The 27478-nt window shown below is 34.4% G+C and overlaps 3 protein-coding genes across 13 annotated transcripts in view; 1 reads left to right on the top strand and 2 right to left on the bottom strand.

Moving 5' to 3' along the window:
* The window catches only part of lap (like-AP180), a 33920-nt gene extending 18135 nt beyond the window's left edge, over positions 1 to 15785 (bottom strand). For 5 of the 11 annotated variants that reach the window (XM_053759330.2, XM_053759332.2, XM_053759335.2 and 2 more), the window contains exons 1-3: positions 15507 to 15775; positions 8777 to 8919; positions 5688 to 5763 (exon numbers count right to left, since the gene is read on the bottom strand). In XM_053759330.2, the coding sequence (XP_053615305.1) occupies positions 5688 to 5763; positions 8777 to 8919; positions 15507 to 15657 (370 nt within the window). In that variant the 5' untranslated portion in view covers positions 15658 to 15775. Of the gene's footprint in view, positions 1 to 5687; positions 5764 to 8776; positions 8920 to 15506 lie in introns of all 11 variants that reach the window. The other 6 variants (XM_053759327.2, XM_053759328.2, XM_053759334.2 and 3 more) reach the window with 4 other exon arrangements.
* Positions 15786 to 16634: 849 nt separating this feature from the next.
* Positions 16635 to 19623, top strand: LOC128678197 (uncharacterized). Its single transcript, XM_053759582.2, has 2 exons — positions 16635 to 17128; positions 17358 to 19623. Exons 1-2 carry the CDS (start codon positions 16883 to 16885, stop codon positions 19470 to 19472), a joined length of 2361 nt encoding a protein of 786 aa, XP_053615557.1. The 5' UTR covers positions 16635 to 16882; the 3' UTR covers positions 19473 to 19623.
* A 3166-nt stretch (positions 19624 to 22789) lies between these two features.
* LOC128678198 (uncharacterized protein) overlaps positions 22790 to 27478 on the bottom strand; it is a 64435-nt gene continuing 59746 nt past the window's right edge. Inside the window, exons 4-5 of the mRNA XM_053759583.2 lie at positions 26045 to 26197; positions 22790 to 24789 (exon numbers count right to left, since the gene is read on the bottom strand). Of these exons, the coding sequence (XP_053615558.1) occupies positions 24596 to 24789; positions 26045 to 26197 (347 nt within the window). The 3' untranslated portion in view covers positions 22790 to 24595. The remainder of the gene's footprint in view (positions 24790 to 26044; positions 26198 to 27478) is intronic.

Genomic DNA, 27478 nt, shown 5'->3' with positions numbered 1-27478 from the left:
GATTTCAACCTTATACTGTTGAAATACGAAGAAAGCAACAGTTGAACGCGAAGCCAGGTCATTTCAATGAAACAAACGTCTCACCAGTTGTTACAGTTTATTGCTTCCGCGAAATATGCAGATGAAACAATCGTGTGATTAAAATGAGTTATATTTAACTCGGTCAATTAAAGAGCTTAGCTCTAAAAATATATCAGTCCTAGTAGATACAAAGTTGATTAACGTTTGGTAACGTCTTTTGAAAAAGGCAGTTACTTTGTTTTGAAAGTTGTTAGATAATAAATTTCATATGGAGTGTGTATGACATGTCATCTAAAATTGTTATCATAGCATTCCTAACATACTTTAAACAGAAAAAACAGTATACCGCGTATTTAATAAGATTGATGAATTAAAGTGATATTAAATGACTGATTAATAAATATCTCTCATTGAATTTTCAAGTCCAAATAGCCAATTAAAAATTATCTAAACAAATGATTCAATAAGGATTCTGTCAGCAGCGTTTCTGGTCTAGCATTTTAATTTAGAATGTCGTCGTGTGACTCATACAATACAAATTTTCTCATCTTCATTTCCGTCACGTACGAACTATTTCTGCAGACTGATAGAAAACTCTACGTCGCTGCTAGAGTAAAATAGATTATTAGATTCGATAGCAGATCTTATATAATACGCATCGACATTACAATAATTTTATATATAATAATTAAGATTAAGAATCAATGATAAAAGACGTTCTTTATGTAATCAAATAACATAAAATACAATCTTAGAATCACTTTTTGATTTCACACGATTAGATTATATCGTCTATAATTCCATAAACGTACGCAAAAGTAGATTTCTCGAAAACCCGCTAGAATATTTCGGTAATGGTTATTGCATGAATATTACAAAGACAATTTTATCCTACTACGTGGATGAAATACAAAAACTAGGATAGGAATACTATACTATAACATAGATAACTAATATTTTAAATGCGAGAGTTTCGCCTGTCGATGTAACTAAATGATGAAGCGATTTTAATGACGTTTTGTATGGATATAGTCAAGACCCGTACGTGTTCGTACAAAGGCTACTTTTTTTTTTCAAATTTCTACCCCTATAGATTAGAAATGGGGGGTGAAAGTATTGTATGGCAAATGTATATCACGGCCTACATTCAGTCACTTGGCAGACGGATATAACGTGAGCCGCGCAAATCGACTCGTACGTTACCGAACGCACAGCGATTTTGACGCCAACTCTGCAGCGTCTAATTTCACCCAAATTAATTGCAAATTCATCCCTATTACCGCGGCACAAACATCCATGGTATCTCGACATGCGGTCGACTGTACTAAACCTTGATTATATAAAACTGCGTGGGAACAGGAGACGTGGGAGTAAGAGTCGTTACCGATTTTCAAGAATCAAAACTCCCACACAAAAAGAACCGCCATTTTGACTAAAAATAGATTTATGTAATTTTTCAAGGTAATGGGTTTTTGAAAACATGTCGCCATCTTGATTTTTTTAAATCACCTATCCAAGATCTTTCCTTGCAGTCGTGTAACAAAAATATATACTAGTAGATCCCTCCAATCCTGATCCCGAAGAAATTCTTTATTAATAGATTTCTCGTAATAAAGTCGAAGTCATTTCACAAATATGTAGTCATCAGCACACAACCTACAGAAATCATTGCAAATTCACCTTATTACCATGGCGTAAAGATCCATGCGGTCGACAGAATTTCGTACTTGGTCAATAGATAGTGTAATCTATCTACAAAATAATAAATTGATACTAATAATTTGTTGAAACAACATAATAAATCAATACACCTAAACCTTCCTCAGGAATAAGTGTCTATTAGTGACAGGTCTATTTGTCAGACAAATAAAAAAAATCCCTACTTTCAATATTCATTTCGCTACAACTTTTGAATGGCTGAACAGATTTTCATGAAACATGTATAACAACTATGACACAAAAAAAAAACTAAACGAAAATCGGTTCATCCCTTTGACACAGACAGATACGTTAAACTTAAAACACCCTTCCTTTTGCGTCGGGGGTTAAAAATACAGACAGGCAGGCAGACGCGGCAAGAACTTCGTTTTACAATATGTAAGGAAAAAGTTGTATGGACGTAAAGTGGTGTGGGGTATTAAGCAATAAATAATCAACTATTTTAGTTCCCATTGCTGGCACTGTTCTTTGCATGAAATTCTGCATACAAGTGGTTTGAAGTAGTAAGCAAGTTCCTTTCATTCCAGAAAAATAAATGCTCCCATGGGATATTAACGAGATGGGATGTTAAGTAACATAGGTATCTATTATGTTAGATTATGGAGATCGAGTGTGTCATGCACACTCAAATGGTCAAACCGGTAGCGGCGTCGTGGATCGGGTCGGGAGGTTCCCTCTATTGTGGTTGAGCTTCGCGATGGCTGACTCACGCGTCAACTCGTGAACGGGTGCTGCCGGGGGAACTGGTCAGCTGGATTTTTTATTAAAAGTTTTTTTTTGTTTGGTTAATTATACATATAGATATATAGGTATATATATTTTCCTTTCATCAGCACTTGATCACAATCATAATATGTTTCAGTATACCTTTTGACTATGTACTTTATTGTGTACTTACATTGTTATATTACTGATAAAAAATTATACATAAATTTATATTTAAAAAATGGTAAGCCTTTCTGGCATAATATCCCATTATGTTTGAATGAGTTTCTTTCGGCATTTCTTCTCAGCAGTGGTCGTTCCGAAATGCTAGTAGTTTGTAGCTTTGGTAAACGTCATTTAATTTAGAATATGACGTGAAAAAGTGCCTGTGAAGGCCTAATTTCTGAATAAATGATTTGATTTTGATATTTATGCGTGCGAAGTCACGGACGAAAGCTAGTAAATCATAAAAATCACATAGGAATTATCCTTTAACGCCTATAAGGTTATCACCTAGGTCTTAATTATCAGTTGCAATTACTTTATTCAAATCGGACTAATTTCAATAATATGTAAGTATATTTTTGTTATCAAAGACGTATTGTTTGACCTTGGATAGCGTTACATATTATATTATTATGTCAACGATCTTTAAGTTTTTCTTTTTATCTGCGTATTAGATATCATCACTTTGATTGGAAAAATTGGTAGATGACAACGTCAGAGAATTGTATATACATACTTGATTGAGATAAAATACCGATTTTATATTAGCTGGCGACTTACTATCCCCAACGAAGTTTCTTTGGGGATATGGTCAACCCTTCTTGGGAATGCTTTTGTTGCTGCCTAGGCTGCGTGTCCCTTAGTCGCCTCGTACGACGTCCACGGAAGGTCCTAGTCGAACGAAGTAGCTAATCATTACTATCCTAATATATTCATTCAATACTATTTACATCATGACTTCAGTTGTAAGCATTATTGTAATTTACACTTGTTAACCTACTAGCCATATTCAGGTCAGCATTCTTGCAAAAAAAAAGTACAATCGTACAACTCATTACAGCATTACTCATTCAAAAAAAAAAAAGTTTATGAATAGCTTTTCTTCAATAATTTAATTGGGACATTTTTTTTTCATTAATTAATTATACCAAAATACAAAATACGATGTATGTACCTATACATATATAACGTAAAACTTTTTTTTAAGTAAGTCTGTAAAGTAATTTTTTTTTAAGTCTCAGTAAAATATATGTATGTTGTTACTGAGTCGGCTTCAGGCGTCACAGTCAGGAATGAAACCGGGAACACGCGAAGATACGAGAGATATTTACTATGCAAGGATCGTTATGCCGCGGTGATTAAGACGAGTTTGCAATGAATTTGGGCAGCGTGACGTGTTCGTAGGTACACTGTGACATTAACCTTCCGTTATCCTTTGCAAGAGATTGCTTACAAGATTACTACAAAGTAGCATATATACATATACAAATGCTTGTAAAAAAAACCCGTCTCGCACGCACTATAGACGAGGATGGAGTCGACGACCCAGGAGGTCAATGGTCAACGCCCCCTACAATTACATAGTATGTTTATGATGTGTTATCGGCGGTGGGCGGTGCCAAGATAATTTTGGCAAACTGTGACTGGGAACTTTCAGAATTTTACATAACAGAGTCCTATTTTAGTTTAGTTTCAACCTACAAGCTTTTATTTAGTTTAATCTATCCCAATGTTTGTCTGTTTGTAATCAAATCTTGCAAGTTGAATTTCACCCACTTCCACTTCCGCGTGTCAAGAGTTGAAATTTTTCACGTCGCTTCAGTTTCTATTATCATGCATTATTACGACAAGCATGACCTGATGGTGCACTTCAAGGCAGAGACAAAATTTATCATTCAAAAATTGTTCTCTGCGTCATCCATTGGTTGACTGGAAGAAAAAGCCTCAGGCTTTAAAATGTCCGCCATTTCCATGTTTTTGTAAAAATCCTACTAACATTATAAATGCGAAAGTTTGTGAGGATGTGTGTGCGTATGTATGTTACTCTTTCACGCAGAATCTACTGGATCGATATGAAATTTGGTACACGGGTAGAATATAACCTGGAATAACACATAGAGTACTTTTTATTCCCACGAAATTCCCACGAGGGCGAAGCTCCGGGGCGCAGCTAGTGTCAAATAAGATTACTAAACGCGTTTCAAACAATAACTGATATTGAAAAAACATTCAGAATAATAGAATCATCACTAGGTCCTCTAAATCGGAGCGTCTTAACCACTCGACCATCGGCGTTTCTTACGTCACAAGAGGCAGGGTTTTGTATGGGAACTTGCCACACGATTCACGTGTCTACTGCGTACCTATGCATTCTATTTTCGTTAGACGAGATTGAAGTGACGCGTAGTTTGTTGACAGCATGTATTAGATTTTTAGTAAATATTTACTTATATCGAACATCTGACATCAGTTTAGTAAAAATTCTGTGATAATAAAAAAAAAACCTGACTGTTTCGTTCAAGTAAAAAATAAAAGTTGACCTCTTGGACCACTTCAAGACTACGGTTCACGGCTTCAAGAATCTTGAAGCCGTGAACCGTAGGTTCCAAGATCGAGTTCCACTCATGTCACATGAGTTTGTAATACCAATTTATGTAATAGTAGTTTTCATCTTCGCTAAAGGAAAACATATCGTTTCCTTACGTTGATAAAGGAAAGTGTAAGAAATATTGTATTATCCTTCATGGCTTAGAATTTCCTCATAATTCGATACAAATAAAAGATCAAATAATTTAAAACAAAGTAAATTACAATTTCAGAACAAAGCACGGGATTTTAATATCCTATTCATATGTCGTAACGGAAGCAATAAACCAACACTTCTCGGCTTGAATCGTTCGCTATAAGTACTAGCAAACAGTATATGTTATAGTGAAAACGTTGTGATCGCTTAAACATTATGTTTGGACATTTAATTAAAATATTTTAGGTTGGATAGAGCAAAATATCAATATTAATTTTATTGGCAGTTATTTGTTTTTTATTCAAAAAAATAGTATCGTCACGTCCACTAAAATCAGACGTTTTAATAAACAAATTAACTTAAATTTAATATTGGTATAATAAATGGTTTCATTATATCAGTCCTCTAAAAAAATAGTACAAAAGTATAAATAATCAGAGGTATCCTTAATTTTACTTAAATTTAAAGACACGTGTATCAACAAAACACATACCTTGTACTCCGCTTTTGTCTAAGAAATTACTTAGTTGAAACGTCGAATTGCTCGACGCTAGGTATTGTGTGAACCTCTGAAAAAGAAAAAAAAAACACTCAATAACTAATATCCAAATGAATCTAAAATAGTATCATTATGGTCACAGGGTCACAGCCACAGATTACATAACACGATGGTAATAACGGTTTTATTTTTCAACGCTATTTTGTTTTTATTTTAACCTGCTGTTTGTGCATAAATCTCTATAATTTTACGACCAAGAGCTTTGCGGTATCTCTATCGTAAGAAAAGTTCTTCTGCCTTCATTGTTCACATCCACTTGGGCTTCTCCCTCTCTCTTCGATTTCAGGCGGTAGGATGGTTTGACGTGGGTTGTCTGTGTGTTGAGCTCTTGAGCCTTGCCCGTTCCATATCCTTGGATACGGTTGTCCTATTAAACTACAAAATTTAATGTAAATTAGTAAACAAACTGTTTTTCTCTATATTCATATTAGTTAATAGTTAAAAACATTGTTACGTTGTTAAGGTCGTGAGGTCAAAGATCTTTGAAGTTTTGTATAAAAACTAGATCAAGCATGAATATAGAAATCATTGTTAGTAACGTGTATGAGTCATAACATCATATGATAATGTTTATTCATGAAATACTAGCTGCGTCCCGAGGCTTTGTCCCCGTGAGAACGTCGAAATAAATAGTATTCTATGTGTTTTCTGTGTCTTCTTAGAAACATGATGCAGTGCACACGGTGAATGCGTTGACCGTGGTATAGTTTTCTAGAAGAATAGGTTCTATTTTTCATCCTCTTAGTATCTTCTTCATATTAAAATTGATAGTGACTGAAACTAAACACACTTTCAGCCTACCGAATTATATCGTCAACTGTACAATTTTGAACCACATGGATTGGAATTGACTTGACACGTGTAAGAACCCGTGAGGCGTCAGATATACCCTCTGACCTCTGCCACCACTAGTCAATAGTCGGGATGTAATGAAGAAGGACAAGCACCGTCCAACTTTATTGACACAAGTGGTTCAGTTGCATCGACGTTATATTGTTCCGTCTTGCATTGTAGCTAGGGATGCTACAGTTGATGTTTACGCAACTGTCCTGAAGAAAAGCGTAATATTTTCTATGTTTAGTAGAGGCGTTTCGTTTCATTATTATAACATAACGCGCTAATTAGATGATTAACACGTCGTTCGTGTTGCTAATGTTACATACGTAGAATTACGGTTTTTTTTAACTTCTCATTTTACCTCTTTATCCCAGGGCTGTGCCTTTCAAGTTCATAATTATTTTTTTTTTCTATATTTACTTAAAGGGGCTTTTGTCACGCATGTTGTATTGTAACCATGTCACTTGCGTCAGGTTAGCAACGAATGAACTGCTAACATATATTTTTTAGTTTTATAAGTTTTTTATGGACAGTTATAGAAGCAGAAAGGGGAGACCTTTATTCAAAAGCGGGACACAAAATAGAGGCAAGGTCACACCTAAGGCTCAGCTAATTGTCTAAAAAAATTGAATGAGAACTTATAAAATAGCCTATTCTATTGCCACAACAAGACTAACGTTTTTGCCTGGGGCTTGTAGCGACATCTAGACAATTCTCAAATCAGTTAACCAATTTATGATGAATAAACAATCTTATTAAAATATTAGTCCATCAAATTATTAGAAATTAAAAAAAAACAATCTATTATATTTCCACAAAAGAAAACATAACACGCCTTTTTTGAGCAGCCGTGTAAAAATAAAATTGATTATAATCATTAAAAGAGTATTCTGCAGTGATTAAAAGTAAACATTCTATAGTTAAAATGTTATCAGGCTTGTATCAAAGTAATAATGATGCTGTTAACGATGGCCCGATATAAATTTTCACTGAATTATAAATCTTATAAGGTTTCCATACAGGTATTTACATCTAACAGCGTTACAGCTAATGATATTGTAGGATGAGAGATGATATTGTAGATGAGAGTTGTAGTTTTCATAGGGTTCATAGAAGGTTAAATTTTGATACAACCCGTAATTAACATGGGTAGCAATAACGTGAAATCTGAAGAGACCTGTAAGGCCAACCATCAACTTTTTCAGAAGCATTCCAGCAACTCAGTCCAATTTAGGAACCTAAAATGAATCGCATTCATAGAAAAATTTAAGTCGATGGTACGAATTTGCGATGCATGTCAGTTTTGGTCGAAGTGGATCGCGTGAAGAGATGATGATAAGCCCCCTGCTATTCCCCCCGGGGATTAAATTTTTTAAAATATTTTTTCAATAAAAGACGACATACACGATATAATACTTATCGAACTGCGGTCAACTTCGCAGGATTATTTTTTTTAAAGTAAAGGTTTGACTTAAAAAATTTAGATTATTTGCTTTTTTCGTTTTTAGATTTGATAATATCGACCACAAAATGGCTGGCTGACGAGCTAGCTATTTTAGCATTCAAAACTATAGAAAATAATTCCATGTTTACACAATATAGCAATATTCCTATTAGAGCGAAGCCCTGGAGCGTAGCTAGTAATAATATTTAAACGTATTATGCAATTCTCTGCAAAGCCTACAAATGGAAATTACTCGTGATAGCGGTGCGTACAACCGGCAAATTAATATTTGATAACGCTGTTATGATAAAAATGTTTCGGGTTTACATAATCATCAAATTTTTGTCCAAACAATGGTCAATTTAGGTCTCAAGCTTTTGAACATAGATAATAATTTTATATTCGATTTATACATTACTAGCGGCCTGTCCCGGCTTCGCTCGGTTAAAACAATAATAAATTTTAGACCTAAACTTTACTCAGAAATTACACTATCTATTGGTGAAAATTGTACAAAAATCCGTCCGGTAATTTTTGAGTTTATCACGTTCTGTATAAACGACAGACAGGCGCGACAGGGAGTCTCTTATCGCGTTTGTCTGTCTGTCTTTTGATAATAAGGATTAGGCGGTTGATGTTTACGTAATAATTATTAGGTAATTTTCTATTGTAATTATGTAAAATGGAAACACTCTTAACATTGGCGACCCTCGACGACGGGATGCCCTCAAAATAATCTCACCTCATTCCCATAAGCTAGTAAATGATGTACGGTGATGAGCGCTTTGTACACCACCACCCAATTGGTGTTCTGCGTCCGCTCGACGAGCAAGTTGGCGAGCTGCGGTATCGATACATTCGGCTCGTTTGTGCAGTGGACTAGATCTGTGAAAAAATAAGATAATATTAATCATATGCACCATAATACGTCAACGAAACACACAAGGGTTACAAACCCACGTGTGGATACAAATCCACGCAACTAACATTTACTTGACGAGCAATCTGTTAAACGAATTGACTGCTTGACTGGGTATAAAATAAAATGCATATATAGGTAACTATTTAAATAACCAAATACAATAACTAATATGTCACTTTCATTGACTAGTTTTATTAATAAGGAGATATACAATTTTTTTTATTGAGGTAGCTGGTACCTTGGATTAACACATTAGGTTACTTTTTGTCATTAAAGTACGCGATTCCCGTAGTATTTGGACAAAAGGTTCAGCTAGTAATATAATAAATCCGAACAAAATAGAAATTCAATATGGTTTATGCGATTGCATTACCTACATAACAATATATCGGGTAGTTTTTAAAAACAGATACCAATGTATTTTAGTAATTTGAGATGCTGATAAAATTGTTTTTGACAAACGAAAAATAATTTTAAATCGTTTAACACCTATTGGTGCAAGTATATTTCGACTGACTTATGTATAATTAACCCAAAAATTCCCACGGAAAAACAATTTATTTTCAGCTGATATAATGACCTTAATATTTCTATTTTCTTTTCATCATAGGAACATAAAATTGGTCGGTCCCAATGGTTGACTGTTAGCATTGAATCCAGCTTTTGTACTTTTACTATTAGCATTTTGTGCAATAAAGTTTAAATATATATATAAAATTGACGCTAGAAAACAAGGCCATGAACGTTGAGAGGTCGAGCGGGAAGCGTAGCAAAATAAAAATCATTGTACGCTCGCGCTTGACCCCATTAACTAACAATACGTACACTAGCAACTGCATGCCATGGATGTTACCCTCATTAGACCTTTATGCGATGGTGATAAGGGCGAATTTGCAATGAGATCTGGTTTGTTGTGTTGTTGACTGTAAAGTTCGCGCCCGCAAGCGCGATGTGCGAAATAGATTTAATCTACGATTTTTATTTAATCACTCCGTATTTGGTACTGCAGGGCAGGTAGCCTATATTCAAAAACCTTGTTGTAAAGAGATAGGAGATCGAATTAGTAGACAGATAGTCCACCCAAAAGTGTACACCACCTCCAGTGGACCCAAAAGCGGAAAAGGTTCTGGACACCAGTTGACCACCCAACATTTTTTAAATGTTATGCGTAAAAAACAAAAAGAGCTTTTCCCGACCGATTTCAAGAATATGGAATGAGTCACGGTGAGGAATGCGGTGCAGGGTAGATACAACATCAAAAGGTTTATGTTATTCTGGACTCCAGACTAACGAGTCTGGGTGTGAGTGGTTTATGTACAACAAAGGTATTTTAAAGGGATTTTTCAGGGAATGAATAATGAGAATAGTATCAGGATTATATAGATACGCTTAAAATTGAACATTATTAAGTGTCTCCTAAGGTTTGTAAAACACACCGAATCAGGGCAATTGTTATGTAAAAAGTATTTGAAACAAACGCAGGTGGTGACACGTAAGTTCTGGCAGAGAACCAAACTTACTCTTATAAAACTTTAGCTTCGGCTCCCTTATTGTACAGTCAACAACACACCAACCTGCCCTATTTATTGCAAACTCGCCGTTATTGCCGAGCCATACCAGACATACTATTCACTACCAATAAATCATTACAATCAATGCCACTTATCAATGCAAGTTTTGTTAAGATACTACTGGATCTTTGTTTTTCTATCTGCTTAAGTCCCACTAGTGGACAAAAGCCCCACCTAATTTCTTTCTTTGGTGTTCTCTTAACATTTATTGTCGAATCCTCTAAGTCATCCGACCACTTTTCATAGGACATCTCTTAGTTTTAATTTTATTTATTCATGGCAACAGACAGTGATGTACAAAAGAGTAAAATTATAATAATATTAGTTCCAGTAGCCATTTTGACAATCTATACTATTATTATAAAGAGATAAGCATTTGTGAGTTTGTATGTTCGAGGCGGACAAATTCCGAAACTAATATATTTCAAAAATTCTTTCACCATTAGAAAGGTACATTATCCAAGATTGCTATAGGCTATATTTTAACATATAGTATTTGATAACTTACTGCGAATAAATAACAAACTCTAAATGGTCTAGCTAGTCTAGATGGAACAGTTAAAACAGAATTGAATTATCATCATAAGCCTGTGGAAGTCCACTGCTGGACATAGGGCCTCTCCCAAGGTGCGTAGAATTGAATAGTTATATTGATAACAATCACAACCGCCTACTCGTACCGACATCACTCAATGAAATTGTAGAGTTCGTTCCGCCGTCCATTTCGAGAATCATATAGGTATTTGTTATTAGTTGTGTATTTATTGGAAGCGGTGGTGGTGTAATGGTTTAGACGCCTATGAAACGAAAGGTCCGAGATTAGATTCCTACTCATGCCACGTGAGTTTGTACCAATATGTTTTCATAGACCACCTACATCCAACGTAGGAAAACATCGTGATGAAACTGTAGTCGAATAATTTATCATCTAGTGTGTGAAATGGAGAAGGCAATGTCAAACCACCCCATTAATATTGCCAAGGAAGAAATATGTGCTTCATTCTACTTAACAACCACGACTGAAGGAGATGTTTTTGTTATTAGTATATTCTAGTCTCCTGTCATTTAGGAAGCCATGGGAGTGAAAGACAAAACAACCAAATATCAAGTCTGCATTAGGGGACATTCATAGTCTCACTGCACTCATACTAAATTCCTAAAAAGTGATTCCTGATTGTTCTACCTTTAGTTATTGAGGTTGCATGTTAAACTCTCGCACGTAATAATCGCACATCGCACGTAATTTCTGTTGTGACTACAACTATTATAATAGGTAGTATGTATGAAGAACTAATGTAGCCTACCTATGAATCGATGCGCGCGTATTCTAGGATGCAATTTGATTGCCATCTCCACTTTCTGTGACTGTCTGTGAGAGATAATTCTAATCGATGGGAAGTAAAATTATATAGGTAGATAGTAAAATTAACTTTTTTCCAAAAATGAAATTTTTGACACAAGCTTTTATTGTCGACTGAGAGATCTTACTGCCTTTAACATGTGGCAAAAAATCATATGTACGTACATAGTTAACCGTTGATGAGTTCCCTCGTCGGAAGCGGATCCTATGTGCACCATAAGGTCATATATATCATAATAATGAATTGATGACAATAAAAGCTTGTGTCAAAAATGACATTTTTGTGAAAAATCTTATCTGAGAAGACGGATTTGGAAATTCCTGGTTATTTGCATCTTTTTTCAGAGTGAGATGACATCCTAACAGTTCTCTGCCGCGTATATCTATATCTATCTGTCTGTCCGTTCGCAATAAACTCAAAAACTACTGTATGGATTTTCATGGAGTTTTCAGAAATAGATAGTGTGGTTCCTGAGGAAGGTTTAGGTTTATAATTGCATGCATTGCATTAAATGCATTCTACTTGGGGTAAAAACACATTTTTTGATGTTTGCAACGCGATAACTTTCGAACCGTTGGTCCGATTTTGATGAAATTTAAAAGGTATGTAGGATCTGACAATGGAATTTTTAAGTTCGTGTGGGGCAAAAAAATCGGCTGAGCCGTTTTTGAAATATTCACAATTTTGTAAAAAAAAATATTGTGTTCGCGAGGTGAGTTTGCAAGTTTGAGGCGGGTAATCTCCGAAGCTACTAAACCGATTTCAAAAATTCTTTTTGAAAGCTACATTATCTGAGATTGCTATAGGCATATTTTGAAATAAATTAGTTTTCAGCCATATCAATGAACACTTATAAAGTAATCAGAAAAAAAAAGCGCTACCGAAAATTTTACGTGCGTGCGCTAGCCTTAATGTTGATTATACATGCATATAATGTACTACAAAAATATAGGTTTTTAATAGATCCATAAAAAAGTCAGCGACACTATACATCTATATTTTATATCTAAAATAAGGCATTTTATATGTAAAATGGGAATGTAAATTAAAAGGTGTATTTTGACAATTATTACTTACTACGCAAGCATATTAATCCTTATGATTTAAAGTTATTTCATCATCAAGATAATTTCATGAAGATAAATTGTGTTGCACATACGTATCGTGTAATTAAAAAATACGCACGCCCAATTAGTTTATGTAGGTAGGTACCTATATATTGTCAACAATATATAGGTACATACGTATTAACAATTACCTTCATGAAATTATCTTGATGATGAAATAACTTTAAATCGTAAGGATTAATATGCTTGCGTAGTAATAATTGTCAAAATACACCTTTTAATTTACGTGCGCGCAGTGTTCAAACACTGCACGCGCTGCCGCCGTGTGAAGACAAAATCATGTAACTTTAAAAAAGGTTTTTTGAGATATTTGACATTAAAGTTTTTAAATGAACTATGGCTTTTTAAAGTATTAACTGTCAGTGAATGTATATTTGGCTCTGAATTTCTACAATTCGACTTGGGGAAAAAATACATTTATTGTATGTATGTTTGTAACGGGATAACTTTCGAACCCATTGGTCTGATTTTGATGAGATGTAAAAGGTATATATAGAATCTGTCAATAGAATTTTTAAGTTCGTGGGGCATCAAAATCTGTTAAGTGGTTTATGAAATATTCACAATTATGTAAAAAAAAAAATTGTATTTGTGAGGTCTATGTTCGCGGTGAAAGTAAGTAAAAGTAGTTTATAAATATTTTTACCCGAGCGAAGCCAGGACAGACTGCTTTTGATAGACAATAAGTAGTTGGACCCAGCAACCCTATCAGTAATTTCACCTTGATAATAAAATAGTAGGCGGATATGAGAGGAACATCAGACGACCAGGCCATGTAAAACAACAGATAACACAGGAAATGGTCCCTGTTATCTGGTTTGGTTTCCCCACAATCGGAGCCTGGCTGGACACAAAGTAACAGATTAATAATCACTGTTTATTAGACATTAGATAGCTTATTAAAAACTAGCCTTTTACCAGCGGCTTCACCCGTGTGATTTTCTACGGGAGCAGTTATTTTCCCAGGGATGAAAGGTATCCTATGTCCTTCTACATACTTCAAACTATATGTATAGAAAATTTCAAGATGTTTGAGTAGATAGAGTGTGAAGAGATAACTACTAAACACAAACTACTAAACTACTTTTGCATTTATAATATTGGGATTTTGCTAATATAAAATGGTTAAAGCACCTTCTTTACCAACACAATATTGCCCATGGGATAAATATTTTTATTCTGTTGAAAAGTACTCTTTACAACATGGTAAAATGTACTGATCACCTGATGTCTTCCTATCTTTTGTGTCTAATGCCATGGAGCTAGTATGTAATAACAAACTTGATTTCTAGGTACCAAATTATTTTTTTTTGTGGTTTTATTTTGTGTGGTTTAGAATATTTGTTTGTGAAACATATGTAAGAAATATCAACATTTTAGTAACAAACATCTGATAAACTTTAAAATTTAAGTCCTTTATTAATCCTGGTTTTAGACAGTAAAGTTTCATATAAAATGTATCTCTTGGAAGGGTGAAATGGTCCCAGATTGGAAGGACCAATCACTAATGGTATAATAATCTGGTAGATTTTATTACCAAAATAGCATGAGTATCCTTGCACTAGTTTTTGAGTTTATTGCAAACATGACAGATAGGCAGAGGGCTTTGTTTTATAATATGTATGGATTTTGACCAGTATGTTGATACTTCAATTCGCCAAATTTATATTTGGTAGGTTGCTACCAAATATAAACAAACATCTGATAAACTTTAAAATTTAAGTCCTTTATTAATCCTGGTTTTAGACAGTAAAGTTTCATATAAAATGTATCTCTTGGAAGGGTGAAATGGTCCAAGATTGGAAGGACCAATCACTAATGGTATAATAATCTGGTAGATTTTATTACAAAAATAGCATGAATATCCTTGCACTAGTTTTTGAGTTTATTGCAAACATGACAGATAGGCAGAGGGCTTTGTTTTATAATATGTATGGATTTTGACCAGTATGTTGATACTTCAATTCGCCAAATTTATATTTGGTAGGTTGCTACCAAATATAAATTTGGCGGTGATGAAATTACGATACTTAAACAACGTATCTTCGCTATAAACCAGTAGGTAAGTACATATTAGAGTTCTTATCCTCTGGTTTCTTACATAAATCTTGCGGGTAGGTAGGCAAGTTAGCGTAAACAATCGATTTTTTTTGCGACTACGAACATGTTACATACTTTCCACCAGTCTTCAACATGACATAATGTGAAACTGTGTCAATAAATGGCGTGAGAGCGGATGATGCAAATATATTTCGACATCAACATCAGACGAGTAAATTAACAAGTTCAATATTATTAGCTAAGACAAAACATCGTTGCGATCTAGCGATAGGCTGCGAAAGGTAGGTAGGTATGTTCAAGATCATAGAAATGTTATCGACCAATAATGTTCTGGCAACCTGTCACCATTATTGAACGCAAAAATAATACGCCTCCGTGCAACTGATAGCGCGAATTATAATACCGTCGTGGTTAAAATATAAATACTTACAATCTAAATGTTTCTTTTTGGGTGCAATCATTTCTTCGGTGGTAGCTTTGCACACAGATTTTGCTAATCCTTGGCCGGCGATACTGTGGCGAGCGGCTAAAAGCCTATCGTTAATAGTCTGACCCGCCATCCTCACGTTCAGTCCTGACATAAACTATTTACACCCCAAAACGGCACTATTTTAGCTTTTCCAACAAATTCACAAAAATTATGACGATGACGGGTAAAAATATGTCACCGCCCCCCCGACTAGCACAATACTAAATTCAAGATGGCGTCGTCTGATTAATTTGAGTGTTGCAACCACGTAGTATTGAATGTTACAAGTAGTATAAACAAATGATCTTTAATCTGAAAGAGGGCATGTTACGCAAAGCTCAGCGCAGATGGCGCTACTGGTACAACTAAGGTACACAAACATTGCCAATGGAGGCAAAAAGCGCCAATTTTCAATATTGTTGCAGATTTACGACCAAAAATACCTACTACGCAATTGTAGTGCGAGTTTAAAGGAAAAAGAAAGGATTTGGTGAATTATCCTGAAAATCTATTTTAGGTTATATTCTGCATTATTGGGCAACTGTGGTCATAAACTGATATAAACTTGATTTTGACTGAAGATCTTACCTGTATGAAGTCCCTATTTCAATAAGTCTTCACGTGTGAAGTGTTCCGAGCTTCTTTTCGACCGTTTACTGGCTCGAAAATTTTACGGTGTGAAGCATATCCCATAGTTTTCGAAGTATTTTTATCTTATGGAAAACGATTTTTCCCTGTATTTCGGCACCTGAATATACTACATTTTTTGTGGTACACCTAACATGTTAGGTACACCTAACATACAATCTTCTCTGGCTGATAGGTTAGCGCCATAGTTTAGCTTAATATACAGTGTGTCAAGCAATGATCCATACTAATATTAAAAATAAGCAAGTCTGTCTGCTAGTTTCGCTTTCATGGCTACACACCCAATTAGTGGAAAACCATCCTATATGCACAGATTAAAATGTTTTTATATCTGTGCCTAGATGTCATAACTTTCGGTGTTGCCAACTTGGGCTGGATTGGCCAATACACAGGCCAAGCTAGCCAGCTGAGCTGCCAGCTGTATAATAAAAAAAAACTTTCGGGTCCGCAGCCAGCCATGTTGCAGTGGCGGCTGATCTGATTGTAGATTTTTAATTTGGTTTACCATTTTTACCAAGCAATAAATAAGAAAATCTTGAAGGAAAGGTACATAAAGGTTATTGGAATATAGTGATTAGATATAATTATATTCCAATAATATAACGAAAGAACTATAATATTGTCCATTTAGATATCAATAATTTCTTGCGCTTGCAAGTAATACGTTTAAAACTAATAAGTCAAACAAAATGGCTAAAGCCAAAAAGAAAAACAAGGTTAAGGTTCCGAACCAAGCTGCAGAGATGCCTGATTTGCCTGCGGATATCGAGAAAGTGATAAGTGACAGTGTAAAAGCTGCTGCCAACAGTTCAGTTGTTCCACCTGTGTTGATGAAAGTTTGTAGACTTTGTGGTGGTAAAGAGGGTCCTTTTCTCAATATTTTTGACCAGGATCAAAGCACTGCAATTAAAATTGACCAGTTGATGCCATTCAGGGTGAGTTTTAATATAGATGAAGCATGGAGTTCTGTTTGTAGTGTCGACAATCCCAGTTACCAGTTTAGCCCTGTATTAGTGGAGACCTAATAGAGTATTTATGAATCATACTCTTTAAACACTGTTGTTCATACACCTTACATTAATATCCTTCTCATAATTCATTGTACCACAGCAGCTTAGTTTTGTTATTGATCACAGTTTAATCTGTTGTAATATTCTTTTGTAGATTGAAGAAAATGATGATCTACCACACAAAATATGTTTTCGTTGCTCTGCAAAACTTGAAGAACTCCACGAATTTGTCAGCAAGTGCATAAAAACACAAGAGAATTTACATACCAACATGGGAAAGAAACCTCCAGTTATATCTAGAACAAATACAAGACAGATGTGGGAAGAAAAGCTTTACAAATCCAATATGACCAATGAAGATATATGTAATGCTCTTATTAAGAAAGCCATGGAAGGTATCAAAGATATATCTCGCAGTCCGACACCAGATGAAGAACCTGTTATTGCTCCTAAGAATGAAACTAGAATTGTAAATAAACCAGGTCCCTGGTCAAAGAAAGTTCTCAAAAAAATTGAAGAGGAAAACAATGTTCAGTTCAAGGAAGTTAAACTATCATTAGATAAATGTGATGAACTACCCAAAAGATCATTACGATCTAAAACTGCAGAGAAACCTCCAGAAAGCCCTGTTGAAAGGCGACTAAAACCTACAAGGGAAGCAACCAAGCCTGTTATCCAAGATTCCAGTAGTAGTGATGATGATGAGGTTGAAGAAGAACCCAATGTGAATAAAAAAATAACCAGCTTAAGTTTTGACTTTGATGAAGGACCAATTGACAACAAAAAGAATAAAGTTGAAGAATCCATACAGAAAAAGACTGAGCCAGAACCACCAGAAAAGCCATTTAACATTATGGATCATATTTGTATGATTAAGGTTAATGGTGTGGGTGTGTTATTTCAGTGTAAGTTATGCAATAGAAATTTCTTGAAGAAAGAAGTTGTCCAGACACATTCTTGTGCAAAGAATGGCATACCTAAAGTAGACCTCACTAAAAATATAAAACCACCGGAGCCCCCTAAAATAGCCACTGTGAAATACATAAACACGAAAGTGGATGATGCAAAGAAGGCTGTAGTTAAAGAAGAACCTGTGAAACCACCATTGGTGAAACCTAAGCCAAGAATAGGACCAGCTAGTAGAGTTAAACATAATAGTGACACAGGCAGTCAAAACCCAAACACATCCCAAAATTGTAATACATCCCAACAAATAACCCAGAACCCGCAACAATTTGTACAGCCAACCACTCCGAATCCTCAACCAGCGGCACCTGTTGTAAATTTTCCTTCCATGCCAGGCCTGAATGGTCGATTCAGACTAGTCCCTGGACCAAATAACACCTTTACCCTATGTGAAGATAATTCTATTCCAAGTACTATCACTCCAGCTCCTAGTCTTACAAACAATGTAAATGTAACATACAATGTTTCACCACCAATTAGTAATAATATTCCATCACAAATTAGTGCTCCCATAATTACAAATAAGAATGACACAAAGAAATCAAGAAAAAGAAAGTCAAATATTCCAGTAGAAGAAAATAGTAAATCTTTGCTTAAACCTCAGTTTTCTGCACAATCTGTTGTCCCTAATCAAGATATTATGAAAAGCAGATCGTTTATTGATTTAGTTGATAGCGAAGAGAGACCTCAATTCACAATTACTTCAAGGAATCCCACCCCAGTAGCACAACAGCCTGTTATTAATTCTGTTCATGACCAACCTTATCCCGTTGGACTCTTTCAAACTGTGTCCAGAGCACCAGAACCGCCGGCTTTTACAACTCCCGCTATGAAAAAACAGTCGTATACTATAGTACAGACAGGTAATCCTAGTAAACTGTTAATATCTACCAAACCACAGCCAGTTGAAGAGGCTCCAAAGAAAAAGAAGAAGCCGAAACTATCAAAGGCCCCAGAAGAAGAGAGTCCGCCGTCTTTTAATGTTACATTAGAAGATACAACACGGGCGAAAGATTCTGGATTTTTCACGTTTATCAACGTAGATCCATTGCTGCAGCCATCATATGTTTTGCCCACAGATAACATAATACAGGAGTCTCAAATATCAACCAGTACCGCTATGGTGCAACCACCAGCTGCCAGTAAAGACAAAGATAAGTATTCATGTAATATGTGTGATGAGACATTTTCGAGGGAAAAGAAGTTGTTGGCTCACATTCAGTCACATTTTACCAAGATGGATGAGGAAGATCAGCGAAGAGCTGAAAAATCTGAACCAAGAAAGAGGAGTAAGAGACTTTAAGTTGCATTTTATTAAGTTTAGTTTTCATACTGGGTGTATTCACTATGTGATCACAAGGAGATGACTACTTACTTCCCTCATATGGTTAAAATCGAGAAAAAATACAGGCACTTAAACATGACAATTATAAACTCGCTCTTATTATAAATATAAATAAATTATTCTTATGAAATATTCATTTTCTGTAATGTTAGCTACTATATTATTGAACTGAAATGGGATTTTTTGACATTATTGGAATAAAATTTTGTTTAAATAAACATTTATCCGCGAAAAAATTGACCACGAATAAATCGGAGGGGGACGGGAGGTCCATTGACCAATGAACCATGACACACGTGGTCATGGTCCAGGTGTATGAAAATTGTGACGTCAAGTTTATTTTAATGACAAATAATGTCGTATCTCCAACTCTTGGATACCGGTCAATTGCTGCAGTAGAATTTCTAACCGATTATAATTCTTAGTGATAATCACAGTGTCTTTCTCAATCTTGACAGCCATAAAATTAAAAAATGAAATGAAATGAATAATCATATGATTATATATTCGTGGCCAATTTATTTGGCCTAGAACCCACCTCCCATAGATGTCGTACGAGGCGACTAAAGGATACAAAGACTTAACAGCTGATAGGCGATGATAGCATTCTCAAAAAGAGTTGTCGTCAAGCGGGTGATCGGTTGTAAAATCATAGCCAAATCTTCCAAATTGAAGGGAAATTTTTTACGCTCACCCTGGCCTTTGGGGCGTCACTGCTCCGAAGGTGAGAGTACGAGAGAGCGTATAGGTACCTAGTTTCGTAACTAAATTTCGCCACGAATAATTATTCAAATAATTTTTTCCCATCTCTGCTAAAATAAACAATGCTGTTGTCAAATTTAAAGATAACATTTTTTCGAGTTTAACCATTTGACTATTCGCGTGGTCAGTTGCATGTGGTCACGTAGGGAATAATCCATATATGGTATAACTATTGTTACACGGTGAAAAATGTAGGTAGGGAAACTTATTACCACGAGCAAAGTAAGATCAAGGAAGATTGGTTACAATAATTTGGAATTTTGAAAATTAGAACATTCTTTTGGCTTTTTTGTCAATATCTGAGCTAAAATATGTGCCTTTGGCGATAAATGTTTTTCAATTTAATAATTTTGAATTATGAAATTGTTTCAATTTACGTACCTAAACACTTTTAAATATTATTTGTTTATTTACTAATTTTGACAATGTTACTATAAAAGTTTCATTCCAATTATTATTTTTATTTGTAACTTTACACCAATCGATTAGTTCATAATCTATCTCGCGAAATTGTAATGATGGGAAAATTGTTTACATCCGACAAAATGACATAGTTGTCGAATGTAAACAAACTGTGTTTAATGATTGAGTATTGTTTTTTTCCGGGATAAATCACAGGTTTAAAATTAGTTCGTTTTATTTCACACAAAATAAAGTAAAGACCATTTAAGATCATGTTAAAAAATTATAGGTCATATACAATTTTGCGAGATAGGATTATTAATTAACGGTATGTACATTTTGAGACGATAAATTAAATGAGAATTGTATTTAATAAAGAAAATAACCTAATACTTAACAGATTAGGTAAAAAACTTAATGTGACATTTCAATTTTTTAAAACAGTATTTTTGCTTGTTCTAAAATGGCTGTTTGTTCGTTGAGTCTATTCAACATTTTGTTAAATGCTTTAATTATAACGTCGGTCTGTATATAGTATTTAGTTATTAAGATCTGAATAGCAATTTATTCTTTGTTTATCCCAGAATTTTGTCCCATATAAAGAATTTCATGTCTTCTGAATATTGTTTGGTTTTTTTGGTGTAGAATAACTGAAGAATAAAAAATAAGTTATATTTGTAAACTTATCAAGTTTCTTTGACCAAATTGCTGGTGTTGTAGATAAATAGTCAGTTTTACTATCGATTCGATAGAAAAATCTCGAAATATCACAATATAGTTTTTGTCAAACGCGTGATCTGTAAATTGAATAGCGGCATATTGTATGATATTATTTTATGCCATGAAGACGATAAAAAAAAGTCACTTGATCAATGGACGGCCCATAATTAACATGAAAACCAGCAGTTGGTACCCATGCATTTTTCTGCAATTTGACAAGGGGATTCACAACCTTATGCCGGTTCCATACTATTCGCGTACAGTTCCCCAAATTTTGGTGAGTTGTATATCTGATTATACATTGCTGATTTTGCAACATGGTAAATAAGATCACTTATTAAAACTACGCAATGATTATGCATTCGCGTCGATTGTTTGGAGCCTACATTAGGTATTATTTAAGATTATTTTAACTTTTAATATCGGTATAAGGACACTGCCATAGTTTACGAAGAGATGTTAGAATGCCGGTTAAAAATCAGTGTTTATTATTATATTATTTATTTTCAAGTTTTTTTATACCACTGTTTGCTTTGAGGCAAACTCTTCCAATTCTTTGACCAATATAATTTCAACTAAGTATCATTATGAAAGAGACAGCAATAATTTTGGACCAAGAATTTCACAAGTGTGTGTTGGTCATTACACAAACTAAATGATCGCGTTATTCTCTAAAATTATATTTCATGTTTCACAATATTAGACTTTATTTTTTATGCATTAGGGAAGTAATTTGTTTAATGTTATTTTTTAAAATATATATGTTACAAATGAATGCAAAAGTAGAATTTATAAGGCGAGTTTGTAATGGTAGTCCTGTAAATATATTATGTAAGTATTATTGAAATACATTGATATAATTCATGATTTTTTTTATTGGACACTGGTACAGTCAACAGCAAATCAACTTACCCAAATTAATTGTAAACTCGTCGCTATTACCGCGTTACATAGAGGTTTATGCAGGGTATCTTGATGTGCTGTTGATTGTACGTGCGGTAAGATAGCAAGTAAAGTGTCATCTGCATTCTTACGAAAAAATGTCGCTCTGTGGAGGTGCATAGCCAAAACAATTCAGAAATTAGGCATTTTTAACGTAAAATGTATACTACTTTCAAATACTATAAGCAATCTTAATTTGGTTTATTTTTCTTATGAGGTAGCACACTAGCGCCACCATCAAAATTTTATCAATTGCTTTAGTGTAAAAAAAATCTTTGCAAATTATGCTACACTGTAAATGTTTACTCTAAAGAAACTTAGTTTTCACATAATAAAATACTTTGTCTAGTTTATCATGTAGAGATATTTGTAAATTTAGAAAAAGGAGATGGATAAAAGTGCGATGGTGGCGCTAGTGTGCGAGTGTGTTGTGTGAAATGAAACACCAATTCAAGATGATTCATTTATTGATTTGTTATTTAAGAACAATAAGCCATATACTTAGTTCAAAACACATAATACCATCTAACAGAGCTTTATTTTCTCCTGTAGACATAGACTATACTTAGATCTGACGCAAGTTAAAATTATACTATAGTTCATTGATATTCCAAAAAATTCTTAACATCTAATATGAAATCCTAATTTAGGGATGTCCGTTTCTATAGGGATCTCTACGGGTTTGAGAATAGCATTGAAAAGTTTAACTTCTGGCAAATACAGGCTATCAATACGCCCGTAACTTAATAGTAGAAAAAAAAAACTTTATTTTCTTCTAGTCTTAAGATCGTTAGTAAATTTTCAAATTAATCAATCATAAGATATCGTATCTGCCGAAGCGCCAACCTTATATCGTTTGTTCCTGAGTTTGACATCCACCTAATGATTTTTCTCAACTATAATGATGATTTTCAACACATATTTCCACAACGTTAAATTTACATTCGTAATTCGTTGTCTTCTTAGCCCGCATTTGACAAAAGTTTTGTATATATTACAGATACAATAGGTGACATGACATGACCATAAACAATTTGGCAGATGATAAATTTGATAAAAATGGTGTTATGCTAGGATCCATAGTTTTAACAATTTTGTCAACTAGAAAATTGGTAAGAATCAAATTACCAAACTTTGAGATTTTTTTTCCAAAATTCTTCAAATAAAATATTTGTTAATCATCGTATTTCTTATGATTTTTATTTTAGATGTTTTTAAATTTTTCTAGTTAACAATTTTGTGCCAAAACTTCCCCTAGCAGTTTTTGACAATAGTCATGAAAAGTTGAAGATAAAATACCTACCTACTAGGATATAATAAACTCTGCCACTACGCTATAACACCCCATAATCTAATATTTATTATTAATCACATAATTTTGATATGTCTGGGAAGTGCAGCACCGTAAACAACAGGCTTTATTAACTATATTTCAATTTTAATGATGAAGTATGTACCTACTAAATGGGACCTATAAAATGTTTCATAAACACTACAATACCGATCATATTAAAATAATTGTACTTTATCAACTACAGATTAAATCTATGATATGTATTTTACCGTTTATCCTACTCTAAGTTTACAGTGATATGTATCCATGGTCCTATTCTGGAATTTTCTAAAAGCCAGATATAAAGCGCATGCATTCTTTCAACGATTCTTAATATTTAATAATTCTAAGGACATTTTCTCTCGAACATAATCATTCTTTAGCTTTATATCTCGCTTATTATGAACATTGACGTATAATGGAGTCGCCTCTGATTTCGACGGGTAGAAAATTGAGATGGGGCGACGTTCATACTTATCCCTTCCACTCTTCACACTCAGCTATGGTCAAGATCGCCAGCCAAAAGATCAGCAAGAAGATCGCTAAACATTTTGAATGACGATGACGCGAGTAGTCCTCAACCATATCTGTTTTCGTTGACTACATTTCTATTTTTTTAAAGACAAAACAATGTAAAAATATATCAACTAGTTGCTATTAAAATTAAACCTTTCTAACTAATAAAGCAGAATGAATACCATTCGTCATCAGGTCGAGTCTATGTGGCCGGTTTTAGAGCTCGTCTGATCTACGATTGGGTCTCATCAGTTTAAAGAATCACATCATTCGCTCGGGAGAAAAAGTGACAGGAGATTTACTTCCTGTACCTTGGTGGATCATAGGGGAGATAGCTGTAGAAGGAGGGGTTAAGGGGAGCAAATTGGACGATGTGGTAGTATTCAGAGGCAGACTCCGGTGCTATTCAGTCGAGGAAACCGGTGTTAACCAGTTTCTCGAGGAAGAATTTGACGTCTCCCAATTCGGAGTCCTTGATGCCGAGAGATTTGAGCATGCCCAGATCACCATTCTCAACTGCCATGAACACGGAGCGGAGGTGTTCCAGGTCTGACCTCATGAGGTGTAATGCCGCGCCGAAGTCTTCGATCGTTTGGGATTCTGCAATAAATCAGAAGTTTTTAGAAGCTGTTATAATTTATTGCAGCGTTTACTTAAAACGTATATCTTCAAACATCATAATACTGCGTTTAAAAGTCAAACAAAATAACAACTTGATATTGTATTGGATTATTTGATATCAGCAATTAATGTGCAAAAAGGCCTCAAGGTGGGCGCCAACCACAGATGGTCTGTGGCGCCAGCCATCTACCCGCAATCTGGCAAGTATAAATAATCATAGACCTTCGAGCAGTTACATATATAATAATCGTATAATATGCTACGGTTAACAAGTGCTAGAATAACAAATTGCAATAAATGAAAAGATATAATGTAAAATGATATATTAATCTGCTAAGATCTGCTGACTCTCGTTGATCTAAAGATACGAATATCGATACCATATCTTTCAAAATAAATATTCTTTTATCTACTAAACCACCTAATACTTTGGGTAAAACCGTTTCTTAGTCTAGTAATTACAATAAATAATTCCGGACCGTAATATGTTCATCAATATTAAATATCTAATCCATAATTCAGGAACCACAATAATATATTTTATGATAGAAATTACTATGGGTAATTCGTTTATCAATGTTTGCGGTTTATGCTGACAATAAATCTTACAACAGGGGTTTACCGAATTAGGTACCAACAGTGATGCCATAATATCCGGATTATATTCCTGCGGTATTTCGCTAAGCCGCACCCAGATGTGGCATAAAATAAGATTAATTAGCATGGGAAAATATAGCCCTTATTAAAAAGTTGTACTATGATAATAAGGCATAATTAATGGCTAAAATTGCTACTGAATAAGGTCATTGCTGCTTTATTTCACTTCAAGTTTATTCATTAAAGTATAGCATGGTGTTAAATTTGAAGTATTTAAAGAAAAAAACATTTAACAATAAAACCTTGACTATCCATCGATTTAATTAAAATAAAAGAATTAAAAAAAACTTGCGTTTGTTGTATTCAATGTATATCAAATTTGCACACAAAATAATACAAAATACAGAAATTAAAAATAAAAGTTAGTGGCAACGGCCAACTTATCCCATGAAAGGAGCTGTTCCAGTCAAGTATTTTTTTATGCCGACTTCACACAACTTTATGAATTCGGTATACATTGCAGGTTTTTCAATACGGTAAATGGAAGCACTCATACAAACTATGCAATCGTATTCGCGTCGGCATCTGTCCGAGTTCGGCTATAGTGTGTTGCCGGCATTAAAATTACAAGTATTACCTGAAAGAGCAATGGCGACTTTCTCGACGCCCCCTAGCGGCGCGAGCGCATCCCTCGCCTTGCTGCCAAACAATTTCTCCAAGTAGTTGGGCCCGTGAGACGCCAGTAAGGACTGCAGGAACGACGCTGTTTCCTCTACTGGAGGACGTTTAGCTGGAAATAAGTTAAAAAAACAGTTTTTAAAAAACATATTTAGCTAGCCCTATCGAACCTTATAAAAGAATATATAATGGTAAGCCCTTCTGGCATGATAGTGATAGAGACGAACAGCAAAACCAACTAGTTTTTTTCGGCAATCCTTAGCAGTGGTTCTATTGAAATGCTAGTAGTTTGTTGCTATAACAAAAATTATTTATTTTTAAAATATGACGTAAAAGTGATGGTCTAATTTCTGAATAACATCTTTTTAAATGCCTCTGCATGGAACTTGTTTAATAATTTTCCACTTTGATCCATAAAAGACCGTCGAACCTTTTAAAGCCATGATCTGTTAATACAAAGTTTATGATTATTGCGGATGTTTTGTCTCACGTTACAAATATTTAATGTGTAAATACGATATGAAAAAAATAAAAATGTACTGAGACGCAACAGCGATAATTCTAATATATTTGAATAATTCTTGGTTTTATTCCGCAAGTAAAACGAATAGCTCTTATATCAGGTTCTGTGGGATACATTCTAAGTATTGGAAACTCCCAAGTGGAGAGGTATCTAAAATCGCTAGTAATCCTCTATACCTACATAACCACAACAAGGATATATTTACGGAACATTTAAGTAAAAGTACTTAAGAAGTACATATACGTATAATATATATATATATATATACATGTATGTAATTAGTAAATGGACGCCCGATGTAGCGTGATCGGGAACCGTGACTTTGAATTGATACTTTGGTGTGATAAATCTTTGCGGTGGTGTGGTTCAAACCCTACACCACCGCAAAGATTTATAATTTATTTTAACGAAAATAAGAAATTTGTGCCACTTGTATTTTTTTTAATGGAAAAAAACGTTTTCTGCTGGAAACGTTGTTCTAGCAATAAAATTTTAAACTAATAATCGGAGAGACATAATAACATTGACCTATTTTTATTTAAGTCCGTAGTATAGGAATAAGAATGTGTCCGTTGACACTTTTCTTAATGTCTATTTTAAGGGGAAGCCACTTCGTTCATGTGTCTTATAATACACTATTTTGATCACTACCTATTAAGTTTTGTTAGCTATTGTAGTTGAAATCATCATCATTAATTATTATAGTATCTTCATTTTCATAGTTGTATTCCTCATGGCTGAGGGTCGTGGTCATTACGTGGAATGAAACACACACAACAACTTTCTTGGCATTATTAATGGAGTGGTTTGCCATTGCCTTCTCCATTTCACACACAAGTTAATAATAATCAACCTGTGTGCAGGTTTCCT

Source organism: Plodia interpunctella, chromosome 19, assembly GCF_027563975.2.
Source record: "Plodia interpunctella isolate USDA-ARS_2022_Savannah chromosome 19, ilPloInte3.2, whole genome shotgun sequence".
Classification (NCBI taxonomy): domain Eukaryota; kingdom Metazoa; phylum Arthropoda; class Insecta; order Lepidoptera; family Pyralidae; genus Plodia; species Plodia interpunctella.
Note: the sequence above shows the minus strand (reverse complement) of the source record. Positions and strands in the feature narration are given on the sequence as shown.

Excerpts from the sequence above, each read along its gene's own strand:
- LOC128678197 (XM_053759582.2), top strand. The coding sequence starts at position 16,883 with ATGGCTAAAGCCAAAAAGAAAAACAAGGTTAAGGTTCCGAACCAAGCT. Across the intron at positions 17,129-17,357 it reads ACCAGTTGATGCCATTCAGG|ATTGAAGAAAATGATGATCT; the intron begins GTGAGTTTTAAT and ends ATTCTTTTGTAG.